Source organism: Pleurodeles waltl, chromosome 8, assembly GCF_031143425.1.
Source record: "Pleurodeles waltl isolate 20211129_DDA chromosome 8, aPleWal1.hap1.20221129, whole genome shotgun sequence".
In the NCBI taxonomy this organism is placed as follows: domain Eukaryota; kingdom Metazoa; phylum Chordata; class Amphibia; order Caudata; family Salamandridae; genus Pleurodeles; species Pleurodeles waltl.
The window spans coordinates 525901895-525925780 of NC_090447.1; the positions used below are offsets into that span (position 1 = coordinate 525901895).

The 23886-nt window shown below is 44.7% G+C and overlaps 1 protein-coding gene across 1 annotated transcript in view; it reads left to right on the forward strand.

The window, feature by feature from the left end:
* The first annotated feature begins 448 nt into the window (after positions 1-448).
* The window catches only part of LOC138250106 (granulocyte-macrophage colony-stimulating factor receptor subunit alpha-like), a 467284-nt gene continuing 443846 nt past the window's right edge, over positions 449-23886 (forward strand). The window contains exon 1 of the mRNA XM_069204545.1: positions 449-576. Within this exon, the coding sequence (XP_069060646.1) occupies positions 568-576 (9 nt within the window). The 5' untranslated portion in view covers positions 449-567. The remainder of the gene's footprint in view (positions 577-23886) is intronic.

The window sequence follows — 23886 nt, forward strand, 5'->3', positions numbered from 1 at the left end:
ACAAAATAGAGGAAATAAAAATGTGACACTCTAGTTGGAACTTTGTGATGGGATGACGGTGTTACAGTGTCGTTGATCTTATATTTTGAAAAACTAACATCATTTGTAACACAAGCACACAGTGGGCAATGTTTTCACAACCCCCACACAGTCGCGACTGCCTTTAATCTCTGCAGTAAATTACTCAAAGCATTGATCGTGCTATGGGGAGCATATGTCTGCTCACTAAGACATGGATGAGTGCAGAAATGATGATGCTGTGTTTTTTTCTGAATGTGAACTTCTGAATTGTTTCAGACCGGGGCTGCGGCCACTAAACATCCAGCATTCGGATGTCATGCGCTGGGTCAGTTCATGATTATATTTTCAGCATGTATCTTTTAATAAGATTGAGGAAACCGACTTTGGCGCGGGGTGCTTAACTAGAAGCGGAATTCTTGCAACATTTCCTTTTGGCCAGGAACAGGATAAAGAAACCATGCGGTGACTTCTGCGCACGACTGTAATCTTAAAGATCGTTTTCAGAGAACTTGATGGCTTCATCTGGACGAATGCGAAGGCTCAACGATGAAGGAGGTATGTTTCCATTTATTATGCAATTCTTTTGTGTCGTGTTTTCTCAAACGATCGCTCATACTGAGATAGATTATACAACCTGTACAAAATTAGTAATGGAGTGATAGCCAGGAGTAAATTAGGGTCTTTGTGTGCGTTTGTAATCAATGGCAGAGTGTGTTTATGGGCACCCGCAATGACTTAAAAGGAAGACATTAACAGGGGTACCCTCCCCCACTCCTAACTGTATTTTGAGGGCACGATTACTCATAGACAGAATTTGAAGGCCACAATGCCTTTTTGCTACCATTTATATTGAATTTGTTCTTGCGATGCCCGCCATTCTCTGATGGGCAGTAATAAAGACATCCATCGCTCCTAATATCCAATATAAAGCGTTAGCAAGGAACTGAGGAATTTGTTCTATTGGGGATGAACAGAGAGGTTAGTGCTACAAAGAATTGATATTCCATATATCTTTTTAATTCTCCAATTTTTCATTCATTCATTGAATAGGTAAGGCTCCCGTTACATGGGAAGCGGGAATACCGCCTCCTTATTTTTGCAACTGGTAGCAACAATATTGAAGGTGTCCTACTTCTGGGTTGTGGGAATACCCGGCCATTACAGGATAGACCCTAAAAAATGTTGTGAATAAATTGTGGAAATTAGTATTTCTGCACCGATTCTGTATTTCCTTCATTTGCATGCTGTTTTTTAACACGCTCATTTCATCTGCTTTGAGCAGGTGAAATGTTATGTTATGTTGATTTGTATAGTGCATTAATCACCTAAGAGGGTATCCAGTCGCCTGGACAGGTGTGTGGTCCCCAAGGTCTTCCACTTCTTGCGGAACTCAAGAAGTGAGGAGAAGGCTCTGATGTGTTGAGGGAGGTCGTTCAATGTCTTGTGTGCGATGTAGGAGAATGAGCGGCCTCCAGTTTTGCTTTTGCGGATGTGAGGAGTGTGTGCAATTGAGAGTGAGGCAGAGCGTAGGTGTCTGGTGAGTAGGTGAAAGTGTAGGTAGCTGCTCAGGTATTCTGGTCCTGGCTTGTGCAAGACTCAACTAGTCATAGAACAAAGTTTGTGAATCCGGTCATTTTTTTTGTAATCTTTTTATTGACATTTTGTGAGACAGCACAAGCATAGTTAATCAATCAGCATCATAGACTACTCAATACAACTCCATTTCCTTTGTCGTTTGTCCTCAGCTGGAGTAAGTGTTACATTATGCACTAAGGATACTCTACTCTAAGGGACGCTTATCATCACGCAAGGTTGTAAGCGTAGCCAGCACGTACCATAAGTGAAACAGTGTAAAAAATGACAATAAACAAGTTAACATACAACCAACCATCCATCCCTGGTCACGTCAAGAGTAGCTAAGAGAAGTCGGTGGTTGTGGGTCCCCCTCTCTGGGCCCACGGGGGTCCTCTCCAGGCCCCCCCGTCTCAGACTCCAATTTCTAAATATGGAAGAGGTGCAAGGCCCTTAGTCTGGGGCTATAAGTCGTGAGGGGAAGCTCCCTGGAAAGGAACCGAACTAGGGGATCCCATATGTAATCAAAACTTCTCCACGTACCCTCGCCTTTATCAACCAGACACTCCATGGCAAGGCTTTTCCATAACCACGTGAGCCACAAAGTTATAGGGGGTGGGTCTGCTTTTTTCCAGAAGGATGCTAGGGTTGTCTTCGCTGCCCCTAAAGTCAGCCACAGGATAGCCCGGTCCCCGTATGTTTGGTGCTGTAGTTCTCGGGCTCGAAGGCCCAAGAAAGCATGCTCTATTGTGATCGGAATGGGATATCCCAGCATCTCTTTCAAATGAGAGAGAATTTCATTCCAATAGGGGCGAATCGTTGGGCAGTCCCACCATATGTGTTTAAATTCTCCCAACATGCCACAGCCCCTCCAACATCTAGCTGATATCTGGGGATAGAGTTTCTTAAGTTTCTCAGGATACAGGTACCTATTATAAAGAAGTTTGTAGTGAGCCTCCCTAGCTGCCATGGAGTGGTTGTGCTTGGGTATATCTTGATAAAGATAGCCCCATTGTTCCTCCTCCACCGAAGTACCCAAGATTTGCTCCCAAAAGGGGATGTATCGAGGGGTTGGCGCTCTTTGTGCCGTAGTTAGTATAGAGTATAGCATAGAGATACTGCCCTTTGTCGCTTCTCCCCTTTGCACAAACCTCTCCACTGGGAGAAGATCTCTTGTAGAAGCTTCCTTTATATGTGGCTGTGTGACCCAGTGCACTAACTGAGTATAATGGTAATGTTCGGATTGTGGGAGTTGGAAGTCCCTACAGCAATTATTGAAGGTCCTAAGTTGGTTTCCATGGTATAGATCTGCAGTGCGTAAGCAGCCCCCCTCTTTCCATCGATCAAAGGGTCACGGAAGTTCCCCTGGTGGGTATGCCTTGTTAAGGTGAATAGGGGTGTGTGGCGAGGGGAAGGAAGTAAGCCCATAGAGTTTAGTTACCTTGTCCCACACTTTTAGGGTAGTGGCGGTGGGTGTGCCAATGTATGCGTTTGGTGGTCGTGCCCCCTTGGGCTTCCATGGGATATCCCACAAGGTCTTGCCTGTCACCGCTCTGTCCATGTGCAGCCAAATCTTATCCGACTCTCGGAGGGACCACTCAGCTAAGACTCGCTGTTGTGCTGCTCTATAATATAGCAGGAGTTCCGGGAGCGCCAACCCTCCCCTCTCTCTGGGGCGCGTCAGTACTCTGTATGAAACCCTAGCTCTTGTACCCTGCCAAATGAAGTTCGTGAAAAGCGTTCCAGTCTCCGCAAAGAAATCAGGCAGGATATCAACGGGGAGGCTCTGAAAGAGGTATAGAAATCGGGGGAGCACCGTCATTTTAATACTATTGATGCGCCCTAGCCAGGATATCCATAACGGGGACCACCTCCTGAAGTCCTCTCGTAGAGACCTGATCAAAAGGGGGTAGTTAGCTCTAAACAAATCAGCCACCTGGGGAACAATCCGAATGCCTAAGTAAGTAATATCTTTCTTGGCCCAAGCAAATGGGGTCAGGGAGGCTATCTGGGTCATCACACCCGCGGGCAGTGTTAGATTGAGGAGATAGGATTTCCCCGTGTTTACCTTAAGCCCCGCAACTTGCTCAAAACGTGTCAGTTCTTCTTGTATGGCTAAAAGGGATGCACGGGGCTCAGTAAACAATAAAATGTCATCTGCAAATAGGGAACTTTTATGTGAGTCTGCGCCAAATGTAATGCCTGGGAACTCCGGGCACCCCCTCACCCGAACCGCCAAGGGTTCGACACTGAACGCAAAGAGCAGAGGGGAAAGGGGGCATCCCTGCCTCGTGCCTCGAGATAGATCAAAAAATTCAGAAGTTACCCCATTGACCGATACGCGAGATCTAGGGCAGGCATAGTTGCTCATCACCATGGATATAAATTGTTCCCCAAATTCAAACCGTCTCATGGTTGCTACTAGAAAAGACCACTCAACCCGGTCAAACGCCTTCTCGGTGTCTAAAGCCAATAGGAGTGCCGGGACCTTTTTCTTGTGTACCTTTTCCATTAAGTGTATGACACGCCTTAAGTTGTCATGAGTCTGGCGACCTTTAATAAAGCCAGACTGGTCTGGATGTATCAGCTCTGCCATCACATTCTCCGGCCTCAGCGCCAGTATTTTAGAGTATAATTTGGCATCCAGGTTCAATAGGGCAATGGGCCTGAACGAGGCACAGAGTTGAGGGTCTTTTCCGGCCTTGGGTATGAGAGTTATCAGGGCCTCCCCCATGGATGTGGACACCGTGCCTTCCCCCGTATATAATTAAACAGTATCGCGAGTTGACCTGCTAGTTCCGCCCCGAAGGTCTTATAAAAAAGGGCTGTAAAACCGTCAGGGCCCGGATCCTTATGCAGGGGAAGGGCGTCAATGGCCGCCTGTACTTTCTCTGCTGTAAAGGGTGCCTCTAGCATGTCATTCGTCTCCTGAGAGACCTGCGGTAGGTGGACTGAGCGCAAATAAGACTCTTGGGCGTGGGCGGGTGGGTGGTCTGATTGATAAAGACGCTCATAGAATCGTCTAAATGCCCTTGCCTTTCCCTCTTCAGTGAAGTGTTCCCTGTGCTCGTCTTTGACCTGCTCAATGTATTCGCGGGCCTGTTGGACTCGCAGCTGCCTTGCTAAGGGGGTGCCTATTTTATTACCCTTGTCGTAATGGGCTTTCCGTAATCTCAACAGGGTCATCTCTGCCCTATTTGTATATGTAGCCTATAGCTTACCTTTGAGGGTCGCCACCTTCCTTTGAGCTTGCCAAGACGGGGATGATTTATGTTCGCGTTCAGCCACCTTAAGCTCGCTTTCCAAAAGGAGTTGGTCTTTAATCTCTAATCTGTGCATGGCAGTGGCAAACGCGATGCATTTACCTCTTATAACCGCTTTAAAGGCATCCCAGATGATATGAGGGTTAGTATCACCCGTCCCATTATGTTGGAAATATTCCCTAATCGCTAGTCGCAAATCCTTGCGGGATGTTGCGTCCCGGGCAATCACCCCTGGAAAGTACCAGCGCTTGTATGGTTTGCGTGCTAGTGACCAATTTAAACCTACCACCACCTGAGCGTGGTCTGATATGACAATTGGATTAATAGCTAAAGTCGTAAGGATCTGTCTTAGTGGTTTGCTAAAAAATACATAGTCAATCCGTGAATATGAGCGGTGAGTATTTGAGAAGAAGGTGTAATCCCTCTCCAGGGGCTTCAGGGCCCGCCAGGAGTCAAACAACCCCAAACGGCGAAAGGAGGATTTCATTGATTTGGCAAAGGCACTCGTTTGTGATCTCTGTGGGTGCGTTGTGTCTAATGTTGAGTCCCATACCAGGTTGAAGTCTCCCATCAGGACAACTTCGCCCTCCGCAAAGCCCTCTAGCTCGCTCAAGAACTGTAACAGAAATTGGGTTTGACCACTGTTAGGAGCATAGACAGTAGCTATCGTACAAAGTTTCACGTCCAGGCTGCCCTTCAACATCAGGAATCGTCCCTCCTTATCTTTCTTGGACCCTGTTTCCTTAAAGTGGACTGATCTGCTAAATAGTAACGCCACCCCACAGTGTTTTGTGGGAGCTGAGGCTAGGACAATTTGAGACTAGTGTTTGTGACGAAGACGGTGTCCCTCCCCCCTCTTCATATGTGTTTCTTGTAGGGCCACTATATCATACCTATGGCCCTCAAGGTATTTTTTCAATTGAGACTGTTTATTGGGGGAGTTTAGGCCCTTCACATTCCATGAAAGTAGTTCCAGCATTATCTCTGTGAAACATCAATGTTCTCGCCTAGGCCCCCAGTAGTATCTCCAGTATCCCTTATCGTGTTTCCTGCCCTCCTCCTCTGGGAATACTCAATCAGCTGTGACACTTTCCCCTGACTCTTTGCACAGTGACACGGATGGTAAACATTAAACAACTTGAAAAAACATTTCCTAAAAAAAAGAATACTAACATGCTCTTGGCAGTATACAACCGCCAAGTGTATTATAAACTTCATGTCGTGGACAGGATCCAGTTCCGTCTCATCTCTTCCCCCAGGCCCGAACATGCAACGGGCAGCGCAAAGGCGGATGCCCCCGGACCCCCGGTGACCAGCAAAGATAGAGTATGCTCAAGTAGCGAGCAACACCGGGACCCGGAGCGTGAAGACCAGCTCCACCCCCTCCCGTCGAGAGGGGGGGATCCTCCCCCGTCCCTACAGTACTTCTGGAGCCCCCCACCGGGGTCACCTCCCCGCTCGAGTCAGCGAAATGATGAGACTCTCCTCGGTACCAGATTGCCGCATGGCTTCATTTTCTAGGGGTCTTTCTACCTCTCCTCTGTTGTTTCCATTGGTCCGCCAAAGCGGCAGGGGCATCTCTTCCTTGCCCCCCTCCCGCCTCAAAATCGGTGGCACCCCTCTCTCCTCTAGTCTCTAGAACCAATGCGGCAGCCGCCGCCTCCACCGTCGAGAAATGGCACGCTTTATTATGGAGTTCAAACGCTACGCCAAAGGGGAAGGTCCATCGATATTTTATATTCTTCTCTCTCAGCGCCTCCGTCACTGGCCGGAACTGTTGTCGTCGAGCTAGAGTTGCTGGCGCTATATCCCGGAAGAGTGAGCATTGCGCACCCTGGATGGAGACGAGATCCTGTTGTCTCGCCCTTAGAAGTATCCGTTCCTTCACTTTAAATGAGTTTAATTTAGCCAGAACGTCTCTCGGTCTCCCAGAAGTGAGGAAAACAGCCCCACTACAAGGGCCTCTAGGTCAGGCTCCTCTGCTCCCTCCTCCAGGCCTCTCACCTGTATGTTATCTCTGCAAGCGCAGTTTTCCAAGTCTTCACACTTCATTGTGGTGAGGCGTAATTGCGCTTTAACATTTGCGAGCTCAGTCTCCACCGGGGCAACTTTCAGTTGTAAGTTCTGTATGTGTGTTTCCAAGTCCAAAGTACGGGCCCCTACTGAATCTACATCTGTTTGGTGAGCGGCTAGCTTCCCATTGACATCTGTCTGGAAGGCCTCAAGTGTCGCTCTGATATCTGTTGTGAGCTCTTCACGCAATTCGGTTTTAAAGGCACGAAGAGAGGACAGGAGGTCCTCCTTTGTAAGCGCCATCTCCTCTCCCTGTGTCTGGTCAGCACTCTCCACTCTAGCCGGCGTGAAATAGCTGGTGACCCGATTGGCCTGGATTTTACGTTGTGGCATATGAATCTGTTAAGGGCCAAGCCCCGGTGCTAACTTGGGGGCTCACCCTCTTATCAGCTCTACACTCCTTCACTGCAGGGGCCCCCTCTGGGTCCTCGCCCTTCCGTCGCACCCCACTTCTTAGGGGGGAGGTAGGGTTGTCTCCCCCTCCTCCGTCTCAAAGCTATATCCTCTCCCCTCAATGGGCTCTCTCCCCCCTTTGTGGGCTCGCCTCCAGTGGTAGTGACCTGCCGGTCGGGGCCCGCACTCGCCTCTGCAATCTCTACTTTCTCTGACCCTCCTGTAAAGGAGGCTCTACCACTCTGTGCCTCTCAAAATGGCCTCCAACAGTCCTCCTCTGACCCCAAAAATGCACAGCTTCGCCATCCCAGCCCAGGGGTATATTTCTTGTGTTAGTTGCTGTCTTATCCAGGTGACTGGTTGACACTTGTTCGGTATAAGTCAATAAAGACGCTCAATGAAGGACCACACGCCAATTATGAATACAATTTAGCTTTACTAGAATTTCAGGTGAATATATGTATTTAGCACATCAACAATAGTAGAATAAGAATAGCAATGAAAAGCATCTATTTATATATGAGTACACTACAAAGGGCATCTATGCATATATATAAGCAAAGAGTTCATTGACAGATATAAGCTTTGATTAACTGTACACCAGAATGCATCGCACTACGATGTTCAGGAAGCAAAATATAAACAAGTTGAATACTTCAGATAAGCTTTGATTTACTACACACCAAAATGCATGTTTCAATTACTGCAGCAGGCTCACACTACGATGTTCAGAAAGCAAAATATAAACGAGCTGAATACTTCAGATTATAAACATAGTGCAAGCATAATAATCAATCATAATAATAGAGCAGAGAAACAAAGGCCTTTCATCCCTGTGTGGAACTTAACTTAGTCCACGAAAGGCTGGGAAGCCCTCTACCGTCTGCTTGGACCTCTCTCCCCCTCAAGCATCATGGTCTCTGAACAGCAAAACAGGGAGGCAGCTCTGGGCCATGGCAGCTTTCACAACCCCATCTGCGAGCTTCAAATCCCTCACCGCACTTCAGTGCTTAAATAACTCAGAGCTTGGATTCTATCTCTTTCTGGCATTTCCTAGCTAGGTTATCAGTACTTGTCTCTTGGCTGCTCTGCCCTTCCCCAGCCTTTGTTTTCATTCCATCTTCTCCCTGTACTCTCGTTCTCAAGGTTGAGACGGAGTCTCCTACACAAACAAGCTTGAAAATAATATCATGAACTTTTCCACGTTGTTCTGGGGTTTCAGCAGGCATCACACTCATCTACACTGCTCAAGATAATTAACCCTTCGCGTCACAATGTCTTCCGCAGCTTTCCCTATACTGATCACTCCACCCCTTAGATGAGCGCGATGCATGCGAAACAGATATCATTTACTTTGACATTCCGCTAGCTAGGTTGCTACTAATACTTGTCAGCGTTATTCTAAGTGCCTGCATCTTAGTATAAAGCAGTTTTGTGCATACATATAGTCTACATAGTATAGTCATTAGCGTAACACAAACAATCAATAACCAAATTCGCTGTTGTAACACTATATTTAGTGTCTTCATAGCTCCTAGTGCCCAGCCTAAGAAGATGTCATACCAATGATGCTCAGTTATTTGCTGGATGCATGAAGCAGTGTGCATAAGCTGTTTAGCGTTTATGGTCATCAGTATGGCTGTATCCTTGGTGTATTTAGCTGCCATATCAAATTTAGCAAAGGTAACTTGTGCGTAGTGCCTGATTGCCTCTAATCTGGGTAGCTTAACAACAAGCGAGATGTTCCACTCTAACTGCGCACGCATTTGTGTCTGTAATGTGGTTATGGTGAACTTACTCGGTCGGTACAAGATGTGAGTGCTTATGTCAATAATGCTGGTAATATTGCACGTACACATTACTTGCTCTCCGGTGGTTTGTAAAAATCCGTTAATAAGTAAGGGATGATTATTGGCATAACATATGCTCTCTGTCCCTATCTGATATAAGTCTGTATACTGTTGATTAACAATACTTTGCCATAGTATGCATTGGATGCCCTTGGTCACTGTTTGTGTGTTTTAAAAGCTTTTTTCCGAATTGTTCATAAGTGAAATTATACCATTGCCAATCGCGATACAACCCACGCAGGACTTTCCATGCTTCTTGTGAGTGTGTGGGCCCCCATTGAGAAATTACTTTAATGGCCTCTCCTGTACTATATCCTGTAGAAGATAGCTTATTCCTAATGGCTTCAACTTCAAAAGAATTCAGGGCCCCTACCCCGATTCCTGTGGCCCCAGCTATCAAGGACCCTAGATCTCTTCTAATGCGTAATTTTGGCAAGGGCCATAACTGTGGTGTCCATGGTGCACATAATGGATCATAAGTTAAGACATTCCCCTTGGCAATATTTATCTGTAATACAATACGGTTAATTATGCTTGCATGCAGAGCTTGCTTACATCCTATTCTATATCGAACTATGGAAACGTTGCCTAAGTTGGTGGCCATGCTTCTTTCGGTTACATAAAACACGAAGGCTGGTGGTTTGGAGTATCGAACTCCTTTGGTTCCATTGTTCATTGTAACAACCGCCATATGTCCTGGTAAAGTAATCTGTTTGTCAGAGCAATCATAAGGTTTACACGGGTATGCCTGTGCTGGTGTAAAAGGTACAATGGTATCACAATATTTACATATCATGTTTAGCGTATAATTCAAAGCTCGTACTGTTGCTGGTGTCCCCTGCAACTCGTTCAGTCCGTTGGCATGTCGGATTTGCTGTCCAGTTACCTTCCAGGTCACAGCTTTGGCAGCCATCCACTTGCCTCCAGGTACCTTCGCGTTGCAAAGTGAAACATTTCTCTGGTCATCAGTTACGTTAGCGGCTTGAGATGCACAAGTGACATGAAGGTCCGTAACGACATTCTCTGCTACATTCAGTCTGATCGCAAACAGGAACCACGTCATCGACGCAGATGTAATTTTTTATGACCGTGGGGTAAGTCTCACTGCAGGCACAAATACAGGTACATTAAAGTTCTTTAAAAGTACAATATACGTACTCCCCACCCCTTGACTCAATATCTCTCCTGCCTCTGGCTTTTTCCCTGGATAGTTCACCCATACTTTTCTTCCTGTGCTTCCAAATCCTCCCTCACCTCTCTGGGTATTATAAGGGGGCAGATCTTTCTTCAATGTGTGGGGTGTACGCTTGTTCACAAATCAATTGTGCAAGTCTGTCATGTGCTGATAACTTTTTTAGCTGTTCTTTCACCAATCCATTATATCTCTTAATCATGCCTGCAGCTTGTGGATAATAACTAAGTTGCAAAATCCACCAAATTCCCTGTTCCTGCGCCCAGCCCTGCACTGTTTTCCCTGAAAAGTGTGTGCCCCTATCTGTTTGGATCTCGGCGGGTGCCCCATAATGCTTTATCAGGTAGTATAGCCCTCGCAAAGTGGACTTTTGATATGCAGACTTACAGGGCATACCCAACATAAGGCCAGAGTAGGTGTCCACCATGGTCAATACGTAGCTTTTTCCTCCTTCTTTTGGTAGCGGCCCGATATAGTCAAATTGCCACACCGTAGCAGCTGCAGTTCCTCTTCTGATATGGCCGCTAGGCTTCTTTTGCATGGGCATTTGTCTAATCTGGTTGCATGTGGGGCACTCCTTTACTGCTTGTTCTTTAGTAACTGGAATTGGTCGTTGCTGTGCCCATGCATAAGTGCTATTCTCTCCTAGATGTCCGGATGTTGCATGGGCCCTGTTTGCTAAAGCAGCTTCAGCTTCCTCCTTGATGACCACTGTTCGTGTTTTGGCCATTTGATCTGCGGTGTTGTTGAATAGAGATGCAAGTGAGGTATCCGATGGGCAATGGGCATCCACATGTCCCACATAGATTTGACATTTTTGCCCTTTCTCCCATATCTCTTCCCATAGCTGCTCGCCTCCCGAAATGGGGGTGCCTTTAATTTTCCATCCATCCTTGCACCAAGTCGGGCCCAGCTTACTAGTCCTTGGTAAGTGGCCCAACTGTCAGTGTACACAAATGTTTTCTCTCTGATGGGGGCTTGTTCGATCACTGCTGCTAACCCCTGCAGTTCTGCAAGCTGGCTTGATCCATTATCCCCTCCTCGCAGCAACATCATTTCTGTGGCAAGCTGGAATGCAACTGTTTGCCATTGTCTTTTTCCTTGGTAGTACCGGGCGGTACCATCTGTGAACCATGCATTTTGCTGTTCTTCTTCAGTGAGTCTTTCAAAAGGCGGGGCTGTCTTAAATGGTGAGGGTTCCATTTCAGAGGGCTCTGGCGCAGGGGCCATTGCCTGCAAGTCCACTGCCCCTAGCGTATCTTCTTGTAACTTCAACACTCCTGCTGGTCCCGGTTTTGCCCTCTGCTGCAGATACTATTTCCACTTCACGATGGTAAACTCCTGCGCCCTGCCTACTTTAGTGTCAACCCCTCCTTCTCTTGTCCAACCTAGTAAGGGGACCCATGTTCTTAAGGTGACCGGCTGATCATCAGTTATGCGTTCTGTTTCCACTAATGGCCCTGCCAGTTCTTTTCCTAAAGAGGTGTAATTGCTCATGGATGGTGTTAATCTCTTTGACCAAAATCCTTGTGGCACCCTCTTTTTTCCCGGCCTCTGCCATAGGCTCCACATCACTGCATCATCTACATCATCCTGTACTATCATTTCCAGCTCAAACGGGTCTCCTTCTGTGATGGGACCTAACGTAAAAGGATTCTGTAATGCATCTTTTGCTCCAGTGTCCCACAATCTCACCAACTATTTAAACAAAGGCTCTGCAGGCATCTGCCTAAACATACGGATTATCTCCAACAACTCACTCTGTGTATAATCTCTCACCAAACGAGAATTCTGTATTTGCCCAGCATTCACTCCCTTTGATTTGTTTTGCACGAGTGGGCGAACCTCCATTACACTTCCTCTTCCACCTTCAACTTCACCTACACTTTCAACTCCACCTAGTTCTGTTACACATACTTCCACCTCATCCTCCCAATTCCAGTCATCATTATCTGAGACTGTTCCATCCCAAGTATATGGATCCCAATTTTCTTTGCGTACCAATGCCCTCACTTGCACAGTTGAGGGTATTTTAGGCTTCTGCCTACTCTTCTGTTTGCGTACCAGTGCCCTCACTTGCACAGCTGAGGGCATTTTAGGCTTCTGCCTACTCTTCTGTTTGCGTACCAGTGCCCTCACTTGTACAGTTGAGGGCATTTTAGGCTTCTGCCTACTCTTCTGTTTTGCTACTCGTACTGCTAATGCGGTGCACCTTGCCTCCATTTGATCACCCGAGTCACTGCACTTTCTATGGTCTCTTTCATAAGTAACTGCCTTTCCTGCAAGGCTGCAACCTCATCCCGCAGTTTTGTCTTCCTGTATATCATACGGAGCGCAGACAGGAAAAGCCATCCCACTTGCGCTGCCGCTTTCAGCTCCAGCTTCGCCCCTCTTAGTTTCACACTCTTGACCGCATCTTCCACTAAGAGAGGAGTCACTTTCTCATCTAGTGCTTCCCATAAAACCGGCGCTGCCCACAGGTTCAGGAGTCCTGCCACACTGAAGAACAGGTCAGTTGCTAACCACCCGGGAATGGATCTGGCTTCTGCCCCATGCTGCCTTCCACTCTCTGCCCCATTTTTCTTACGTCCCCAAAGAGGCATTATTGACTTATGCCCCACTTCTGGTACCAAAATGTCTTATCCAGGTGACTGGTTGACACCTGTTCGGTATAAGTCAATAAGGACGCTCAATGAAGGACCACACGCCAATTATGAATACAATTTAGCTTTACTAGAATTTCAGGTGAATATATGTATTTAGCACATCAACAATAGTAGAATAAGAATAGCAATGAAAAGCATCTATTTTTATATCAGTACACTACAAAGGGCATCTATGCATATATATAAGCAAAGAGTTCATTGACAGATATAAGCTTTGATTAACTGTACACCAGAATGCACCACCACCACGATGTTCAGGAAGCAAAATATAAACGAGTTGAATACTTCAGATAAGCTTTGATTTACTACACACCAAAATGCATATTTCAATTACTGCAGCAGGCTCACACTACGATGTTCAGACAGCAAAATATAAACGAGCTGAATACTTCAGATTATAAACATAGTGCAAGCATAATAATCAATCATAATAATAGAGAAGAGAAACAAAGGCCTTTCATCCCTGTGTGGAACTTAACTTAGTCCACGAAATGCTGGGAAGCCCTCTACCGCCTGCTTGGACCAATCTCCCCCTCAAGCGTCAAGGTCTCTGAACAGCAAAACAGGGAGACAGCGCTGGGCCATGGCAGCTTTCACAACCCCATCTGCGAGCTTCAAATCCCCCCACCGTTCTTCAGTGCTTAAATAACTCGAAGCTTGGATTCTATCTCTTTCTGGCATTTTCTAGCTATATTATCAGTACTTGTCTCTTGGCTGCTCTGCCCTTCCCCAGCTTTTGTTTTCATTCCATCTTCTCCCTGTACTCTCGTTCTCAAGGTTGAGACGGAGTCTCCTACACAAACAAGCTTGAAAATAATATCATGAACTTTTCCACGTTGTTCCGGGGTTTCAGCAGGCATCACACTCATCTACACTGCTCAAGCTAATTAACCCTTTGCGTCACAATGTCTTCCGCACCTTTCCCTATACTGATCAGTTGCCTTCACCCATCGGGGGGAACCGTCTTGTTGCTGCTCTATAACTTCTAGCGGGTGGGGGGCCCCGTGAGCTCCAGCCGCGCACCGCAAACTGGGCCTCCACCGAACGCGCCATTCAGCATGGAGAACGGAGGGCCTTCCCCGCTCTCACCTCCCCATTGCTGTGGCCGGATGTGGTCCTCTCAGCGCGGCCCGCCGCCGCTCATCCGCGGCTCTGGCGTCGGGGGTGCCGCTCTCCCCCCGTCCCCGGGTCCCACGCTGTCACTCCTCCATCTCGGGGCGACGGCCCCTCTCCGGCTCCAGCCGGCTCCCGCTCATGCAGCGTGGGCCGCAAGGCTGCACCTCGTCGGGCGTCGCACCCTCTCCACCGGCAATCCCGCCGGATTCTGCCTCTCCCGGGGTCTCGTGGCCGGTTCCCGAATCGGGAGAGGCCCGCCAGCGCCTCCCCACCGCCTCACTGCATCAGGCCAAGGGGAAATCAGACTGAGCCGACGGAGCTCACGTCCGATCGGCCATGTTTATTGGCCCCCTACACCTGAATCTGGTCATTTTATCAGCGTTTTTAATCTGCATTGATATTGGTGCATAAGGCAGAAGGTGTTCTCCCTATTCATCACTTGGTGCCATTCTGCTGTCCTCCCAGAGGCTCACATAGCACTCCATCAGCAGCTCCTCCAGTTATATTTTAGACAAGCTCACCATCTCTGGTGCTTCATTGTACACCCCCAGCCAGAAAAATATACGACTGCTGCCTAAGAAATGTTACAAATTATAAACAAACCCTACACCCAGGTTGTGGAATAACATCCCAGTATCCAGCAGGACTGCACTAACACTGCTCAATTTAGGAAAGAGTTGTAAATGCACCTCTTTAAAGAATACTGCATCACAATGCAGTAACCATCCACAAACCTAACACAAAGCTACGTGTCCTATCACATGTTGAATTTATGTGTGTCTTTGACCTTGTATAGTGCTTCACTGCCTTTTGGCTAGGCTTGTACTATAGAAATACCACATACATAGATCACATCCCCAGTACCCTTACCACACCACCACTTCTAGCAGCACAGATATGGCCAATGATGTTTGGTGCTTTTCAAGCCAAATGTGTCTACTGTTTTGAGTGGAAACATCACATGCGATATGTTCAGGTCATTGTTTCTGTCTTGCAACGTTTTTCTATCTTTATTTTGTCTTCTATATTTCTAACACTACCTCTATACATTGGTCCAATTAGTGCACGTTGGAAGTATTTTCTGGAAAGATGGTGTATTTAAACGCTTTAAGTTTTATAACCTGGAATACACTGAGAGCCTGATTCACAACGGTATTGCTGGTTGCATATGTATGCTTATGCCAGAAAATACCTCCAACACTATTGGAGGACCCATCAAGCTGCAGACAATGGGTGCAGTGCAGCATGACATCGGGCCCCCACCCTCACAAAAAACGGCAGAGGCCTATGGTATAACTGAGTATTTACCTCAAGCCGAGGACAAACTGCCTTCAATGGAGCAGAAGTATCAGGAATCGATGACCTTAGTACAAAGCAAAAGGCAGAGGAAACAAGTAAGAAAGACGAGAAAAAAATGTCCTTCTTCCGCAAGCATCAACTCTTCAGAACAAGAAACTATATCTAATTTTTGAGCTCAAGCCGGATCAACAACTTCTTGACACAGTTATCACCCAGAAATCAACATAAAAGGGCACTGAACATGTGGAGTGTGTAGACCACTGCACATCTTGAGACTCTTTGGCCACTTTGAATTCATCACAAAGAACAGCAGATACAGCGGACATCATGAGGAATGGGCTGAAGAAAGTTGGTACACAGGCTGGCTTAAATCAGAACCCTCATGATATGGTGCGGAATATGCTTTCCCACGTGCATACTTTATCACAAGAATTAGAAAGGCTAGAACCCCCGGTACTAAAAAGACCCACACAACACCAGTTCACCAAATTGTGGTGTATTACTAAGTATAACATCAAACGGTCAAGGTAGATCAGTGTATATGAAGTGGAAACATGTACAAGCCAATCTGCTACGGCCGCGACAAGCCTGTAATGAACGAAAAAGCACAAACTATAATCAAGTTCATTTTCTCCCCGGCAGATGAGGAACTCTTGGCAATCAAGAATGATCTTTGGGGTGACGAATCGTAAGCAGTTCAGCTGAATAAACGTAGAGCTCGTATTGGTCAGGAGTTAGTCATTTCTTTGGAGTACCTAGGCCTAAGAGTGATCAACAGTAGAACAAAACAGGACAGGCCGCATAGGTACAATTATTATAGCACAAGTACCAGGTCAATAATTGATTATACCGTTGTCTCGCTCTCACTGCTAAAATATGTGAAGAAATTAACAGTCAAATATACTACAAGTAGTTATCATATGATTCAGCACCTGGAGCTAAGGTTATATCCACCTTGATAAAAGCCTGCACCACCTGATAGTGGCTCCTGCTGCACTATCAACTTGAAGTGGCTGAGATGGACTAATCACTCACTTCCGAGGCTGATCAATAAACCAATAGAAATATTAGAGGCCAGCTGCCGATAGCATAAAATGAACATTGCAGCATGGTCTTACTTCTTGACTTGTCTGCTATCTGCTCCTTCTCTTTTAAGATCCACCAACAGGCAAGCTGCTAAGGGGTTTAGAGAATTAACATATAAGAGCTATCAGCCATGCAAGTAAATCTCCAGCAACATCCCCACTATGGGGAAAAGCAAGAGATTTACGAAAGCAGTATAAGAAGCAAAGTTGGCTTGATCAAAAAGCAAAATATAGCGCCTTGTGGGAGAAGATAATTTTCGAATCCAAACAACCAAATTCAAGGGCATTCGGTTTAACAACTATTGGCATTATTAGAGACGTAGTGCCAATAAGTTCCTCAAGTATAACCGAAGAATCCTGGGTATCCCATTTGAGCAAAACATTTTCCAATAGCTTGCACTGGGTCACCACACCAAAGTAGGGAAGAGCACAATTACAGGAGAGGAACCTAAGGAAATGGTAATTGCTCAAAACGGGGAGTCATCTACCAGCGCCTATCCAGCTGACACCCAGGTCGATCTAAAAGTCAACCTTTATACAGCAGCAGAAGTGGTAAATGTGATAACAACTGGTTGGAGGGATGGTGTGCCAGGCCATACAGCATTCTGCAAGCCCTTAGGCATCTATAACCATGACCCTGAATATTGGGCTCAACATTTATCAGCTCTTTATAACACGGTTGCATTAAGTCATACAATCCCTAGCAGCTGGAGAGAGTCAATAATAAGCCCAATTTTCAAAGGCGGAAATCTTTCGAATCTGGCAAACTATAGACTAATTGTGTTTATGGATGCAGAGGCAAAGTACTATGCCTCTCTAATTCTAGACAAACTGACAGAACGGTCAACCTTAAAAAATCAAATTCCTGTCAACCAGACTGGGTTTCGTAAAGGCTTCTGCACCACTACTAAAATCTTAGCACTAGCATCAATAGCTGACAAATGCAAGCGATCAAAGAACAAGATGCATTTATGCTTCATTGACTTTGAAACGGCATTTGAACCAGTGGACCGGAGCCTCCTATGGAGAAAACTAAGAATCTAGGGGCTCCCATTTAGAATCCTACGTGCTATGGAGCAGTTACATTCATGCACTTGGATACCAATTAGATTGGCCGATGGCACTAGGCTGTCTAGGAAAATTCCTACAGAAGTTGGCTTAAAGCAAGGGTGAGTGTTAGCCCTGCACCTGTTTAATCTGTTTGTAGCTGACTTATCCCCCAGACTTGACCAGGCCAATTGCCACCCACCACGGTTGGGCCATTTAATTTTGATCCATCTTTCTTATGCAGACAATATCATTTTACTTAGCCACACAAGAGTAAGTCTGCAGAGACTACGTAGTGAAATTGCTGAATACGCTAAGCTCAACAAATTAGAAATGAACACAGAAAAAACTAAAACCATGTCTATTCGCAGCAACTTAGGCTCATTCCCGAGGATTAGGCACTGTGATGCAATCCTAAAGGAAGTCAACTGGTATAAGCACCTACGGTTGTATATGGATAATAAGTTGATTTTTAAGGCCCACTAGCAGTACGTTGCTAAGAAAGGAAATGCATGTATATTTGCGTTCTGTGCCTTAGCCAAAAATGTGTCTGGTCCCTCATTCAAGCCTCTCATGATGGTTATTGCTGCAAAACTCTAGCCATGAATTGTCTATGTTAGTGCGGTCATGCTTGGAAGGAATGCTCTGCTTCAGGATAATCTGCAAATCAGGGCACACAAGCGTGCATTTGAGCCCCCACGGAGCGCCTCCATCGCGCAGGTCTGATTGGAGTTTAGACTTGTGCATCCAGCCTGGGGAAGGAGGTATTCTGCCATAAAGGCCTGACATAAGGTAAGAGCAAATCAAGATCAAGTATTATCTAGCGTCCTATGGCAGTAAGTAGAGTTGGATCCTAAGTCATCTTATAGGACATATCTGCATTTTGCACTGGTAGCAACAAATGTAACAGCTCTATGGAATTTGAATTTATCTCATTGTGCATTTTGTCAAGCATTGAACAAAGCTGCAAAAATCCACTCTTTTTTTAATTGACTAGCAAATACTCACAACTGGTACCCATGCCTGGAAGGTTCTTCACTCATACAGGAACCTGCAGCCGGCAGCATATTTAAGCATGACCTTTTCATTACATCTGAAGAAAAAACTGATGACAATTTGTTTAGTTATTTTACCTTCTTTGACAGATCAGCCTTTGTGAAAACATTCTGGCCCAAAGCCATGCAGGCTGTGGGAACATCATACATTTTGTTTGTATCTGCCCTTCAGTAAAACTTGAGGTTGTATTATTGAAAGAAGCTTTTAACAGTCGAGACACCAGAAGCTGTAGGTCAGCTATATTTACTCATCTTCATCAATCAGATCCCCAGATTAATTGTAAATTATAAAGTATTTGATCGCATGTGACGATATTCTGAGTGAAACACCTGCTGTTAGTTGGCACTAACATTTTAGGTCGCAGGTGTCTCAGAGATGGACCCCTCAGTTTGGTTTTAGTAGCAGAGGCAGGTACTTCTTGTCTAAATCATCATGTAAATGTATGTTGATATCTGGGATGTTATAAATAATATCTTCTAGCTAGTGCGACGTGGAAATCTGATATCCTCAGCTATCATAAGTGGTTTATGATGTCATTATTTAATATTTAATGTTTTAGTTAACTAATTTTAATTCTGTAAAGATATTTGCATTTGGAAGGTGCAAAGATTGTGATGGTTTTAATTGATTGAAACAATAAATTATTTCATTCATACTGAATACCTCCATGTACCCTTGCCAGCAATTCACAAAAAGACTCCTGACAAGCGTAACTGGATTTACTACCTAGATTTCTCCACCATGAGTTCAGAAAAATCTGCAGTGGTAAATCTATGTGGAGTGGGGTTTTAATTGGCGTGGTTTGCCTTACACGTGTGTGCATACCCACAAATGTACGTTTGTGAATGTCTGTGAACAGTCAAAAACTCCGATCTAACCACTTCCCTCCTTTGAAATGGTTGGAAATGTCCTCCCCTTCCACGATGGGAATGGGAACAAATCGTCCCCAGATTTGGTGTTGATGTGTGCTTTAAAAGGTGCATTTGCACAGCCTTCTCAAACCCCCGGTGGTAATCCCACACTGTGTGTCGCACACACGGGGAATAGAAGCCATTTGGGAGATATCACATAGCATTCAGAGAAGTACTCCTGGAAACCTACGCCTGGCACAACTTTCCAGACATACTACTGGGAACGTTTGTGAATTAAAAAGTGTAAACGTACTTTCAGGTGGAACTATAGATCTCTATATATACTTTTATGTTTATTTTGTTCTTGAGGAATGGACCCATAATCTTTTTAGAAACTATTTTTTTTTTTTACATTTTGGCATCAGCTGTAAGTAAACAATCTCAACCTGCGTAGCACTATGATTTGTTGCTAAATATCCACTCGTACCTTACTTATACTGTGGTTTTCAATGCAAAAAAATATTTTTCTGTGACTGGTGGTTTGTCGAACAGGCGTGATTATTTGAGTTCGAGAAATATTTTCACAATCACATGACTCTGCTTAATGGAAAAAATGCCACCACAAATTCAATCAACTTTTAGGAAGCAGGAAACTCCTTTTGCCCGTGCTAAACATTAGTTGCAAATCTTGTCTAAGTGGTATAGGACTCTCCTGACATAAAACAGTCATCTAGTGACTAGTCTTCTAGTTATGGGGTCCAATATATTGACTACAACATGACACAAACCTCGATCCCATTGAAGAGCCTCTGTCGATGTAGGCCTTGTTACTCGAGAGGTTCATCCTATATTTGCACCAGAAAATGCACACTCTAATTGATGCCCCACCATTTTTGCATTTGGTAGGCATTTCTTTTTTCCATTGCCTTCATTATAGAGGTGTACGAAGCGTGGCGGTGGCGTCAGTTATGGTGTGCATTTTGCAGTGCATCCCATAAGTGGAGTATTTCAGATCTTTTTTCGATTTTGTTTTCTCTGAACCATAACTAATCTTTAACTGTCTTTTTTTCATTGAATTTTTGTATTTATGATAAAGCATATTCAACTTGAAGCAGCCGACTACCGGTGCATACATTGTTCAGATGTGTGCAGCAGGGCATTGGCCATATCATCTGCAATCCAGTCAGGCCCTTTGCCCAAGCCACTGCAAACTGTCATGGCGGCTAACTCCCGCTGTGCACAGCTGTAGGCCCTGCGCAGTGTTGGGTTGGCCACAGGCCCTAATCCCAACCCACCATAGGCAGCCAACTCACCGCTGGTAGAGTATCCAACTTCATTAGAAAAACATCCCAGCCATTTGTTTACGTTTTGCTATTCTGCAACAGTCAAGAGCTGGTAGGTGAAAAATAATTTGTGTAAAATTATCAGGATTCTTTTGTAAATGGCAACGGCGGACGGGATATTTTCACATTTGTGACGGATTATTCCCTCTGCCAAGATCTAAATCAGGCCCTTAGATAGTTTTTAAGTAATTTCCTTATGTGTTTGCTGGATTTCACTGCTCTTCCTAATAGTTTTACTGGCCTGGTCTTACAAATACAGGCCAGGTGGCAACCCTAAATGCAGGGTAGTGGCGCTCACAATGGTAAATCTCTGCAGAGTTATTTATTAGGATGATGAAACGTGTTTTTTGCAGGGAGCAGCAAAACACTTCTCATATTTCACAGTTCCCTGTGAAATACAGGTTTTTCTACCTCTGCAATTTGTGAAATAAAAGCACCCGAACATTTTTCTTAAACAGACCAATTTGAATTTGCCCACTCCCTGAAGAAGCAGAATATTTTCACTAAAGCTTGCAAATACGTGGTTTTCTTAATATAATTAACTTAACATTTATCTTTTTCCATAAGTTGAATAATGTTCATCTTCTCTTTGTCATACACATAAATGCAGATGTTCAGATGTACAGAATGCAACATGATATTCATTACCATTTTTGATCGTGGAGAGGGGTGATGATCCACAAGAGGTAAAGCCTCACCTTGATCATGGTACCCCTATCGTCCCATAAAAACAGCTCAATAATACCATATTATCCTCTGCTCATCTGTGGATTATGTCATGCCATTTTTACAAGCCTAGCAGTTACTAAAACGTATATAATCATATTTGAGGCATAAATGTTTACATTTGTGGCGACAGATAGAATCCTATTAAGTAAACTTTGTGAGTCTGTTCCCAGTTGCATTGTTGGGGTAAATATTATGAAGTCGTAACCATTGCATTTGGTTGACCTTTGGCTGTACACCCTCATGACTGACTGCAGGGCTTAGGCTTTAGCCATTTCCTGCACTCAACCTACCTCATGCTCAGCCCAAATGAGCACAGGCTTCAACCATGCACAGCAGGGAAGTGGAACCCAGCATGGGTGTCCAGTCTTCACTGCACACTACTTTACGCCAGGCACAGCATTAACTGGGAGCCTGGCGTGGCTTTAGATCAGGCCCTACACCAACCCTCTGTGGTCCCCTAACCTTCTCAGTGCCTGTTTCAAAGCACAGTATGGATTGGTTGCATGGCCGCCCACGGCAATAATCCAAATTCTCCATGGGTGCCTCACCTGAGTGCTGCTAGTTCAGTGGTTCCCAACCTGTGGTCCTGGAACCCCTGGGGGTCCACAAAGCCTCCTCTAGGGGTCCACGACTGCTTAGAAAATTAAATAATATTAACAGATTAGATCCCCAGCTTTCAGTAATGACTAGGCGGGGTCCCCAGATTCCAATAATGAGTCACTGGGGGTCCCTGGGTTCCAGTATTGATAGAGTGGGGGTGCACAGAAGTCAAAAGGTTGGGAACCACTGTGCTAGTTCATTTGTGGATTTTCAGAGGATCTTATTTATTTGCCTTGAAAGTCATACAGAGCTGTGCTCTATATATGACCGCTATGTTTCTGCAACTTGTGATAGAAAGATATCCAGATTACTTGAAAAAGTATTTTCTGAACGGGTTTTGCACAGCTTGCAATTCGCCTTCAACGTGTTTCCTTCAGATTTTTATGTACTTTTTGGAGGAAACAGACTATTGATGTTAATCAGTGGTGGAATTCCTTTATGTACTCTGGCTGTAGATTTTCTTTCAAGAATGGATAGCATGGTTTGCTGCTCAATTATCTTTGGACTTCGGCAAAAAAACCTCTTTTTTCTATAATAACTATGTTGCTAACTTCATCAGAAGGTTTAATTATGCATCCTTTATTTTTAAAGCTGTTCAGTGCTTCAAAACCTTTTTGATATGTTGTCTTTTGATCTTTTCTTGGAGTTTCTATATTTTGACCGTTTTTATATTATTAACCACCAATTCCCGTTACATGTCTACCAAAGTCCTAGTTGATAATTGTGGACAAAATTCAGATGCAAGTTTCAAACTGGTTTTGGGATGAGTGCTGGTAATGCGCCAGGATTGTGTACATTTGCATAGACCTCTTCTCCAATATTCTCTAGGTATAGTGATTATTTGTTCATGAGTTCTATTAAACTTGCTCTTTCATCATCTTCAGTTGTTCCCAGTTCTATGTCCTGTAATCTATTAATAATACTAATATCCTTTTGGAGATTCTCTAATGTGTGTACTATTTTCCTGATTTTTATCACTCAAGCTCATTACTGAGGTTTTCCTCATTCCATTGTTTCTGTTGTGGGCCAACTTTGAAAAAGTCATAGAATTTTATATTCAGATATACTTGTAAATGCCAATTGTCATTTGACATAGCCAAATGTTTTGTCCAGAAAGACAGTTTCATGACGTATCTTCTCTTCTTCATTTGTTAGTTCCATCTGCCATATGTTTAAGATATCTTTATTTTAACCGTTTCCCATGGATTTCTCAAGTACTCCTACTTTGAGATCCTTTGTGGTCCTTTAATGCATCTCCCACGTCTGGTCCGTCTTTTTGAGCCTTTCACTTCTCTGTTTTCCTACGTTTTATATGTTGTCAAGAGTACATCGGCAAATTTGTTTAAAAAACTGAGGCCTCATCTGCTTATGTCCTGCATCTGAGCTTTCAGTTGTGGCACTTTTCAATTTCAGAGCTTTTGGAAATCTGATCTATTTGTTCACACGTCCTTAAGTGATCAAACCGTTTTGCAAATTGATAAATGCAACCATGTTGGTTATCCAACTTGGACCTGGTTAAACTTGTGCTGTTTTCATTTGAATTTTGTGTTGTTCATTTCTATCTAAATACTTTCCCATCTTTTCTTATAGTGTTTGTTTTAATCATTGTTTTCCACCTTGAGTGATTGTTGCTTCAGCTACTCAAATACTTTTTTCAGTTGTTGAGCTTGTTTTATTGGTGTACCAAAGGTTTTCAGTAAGTCTTCCGTGTTGTGATCTATATTCCTTTA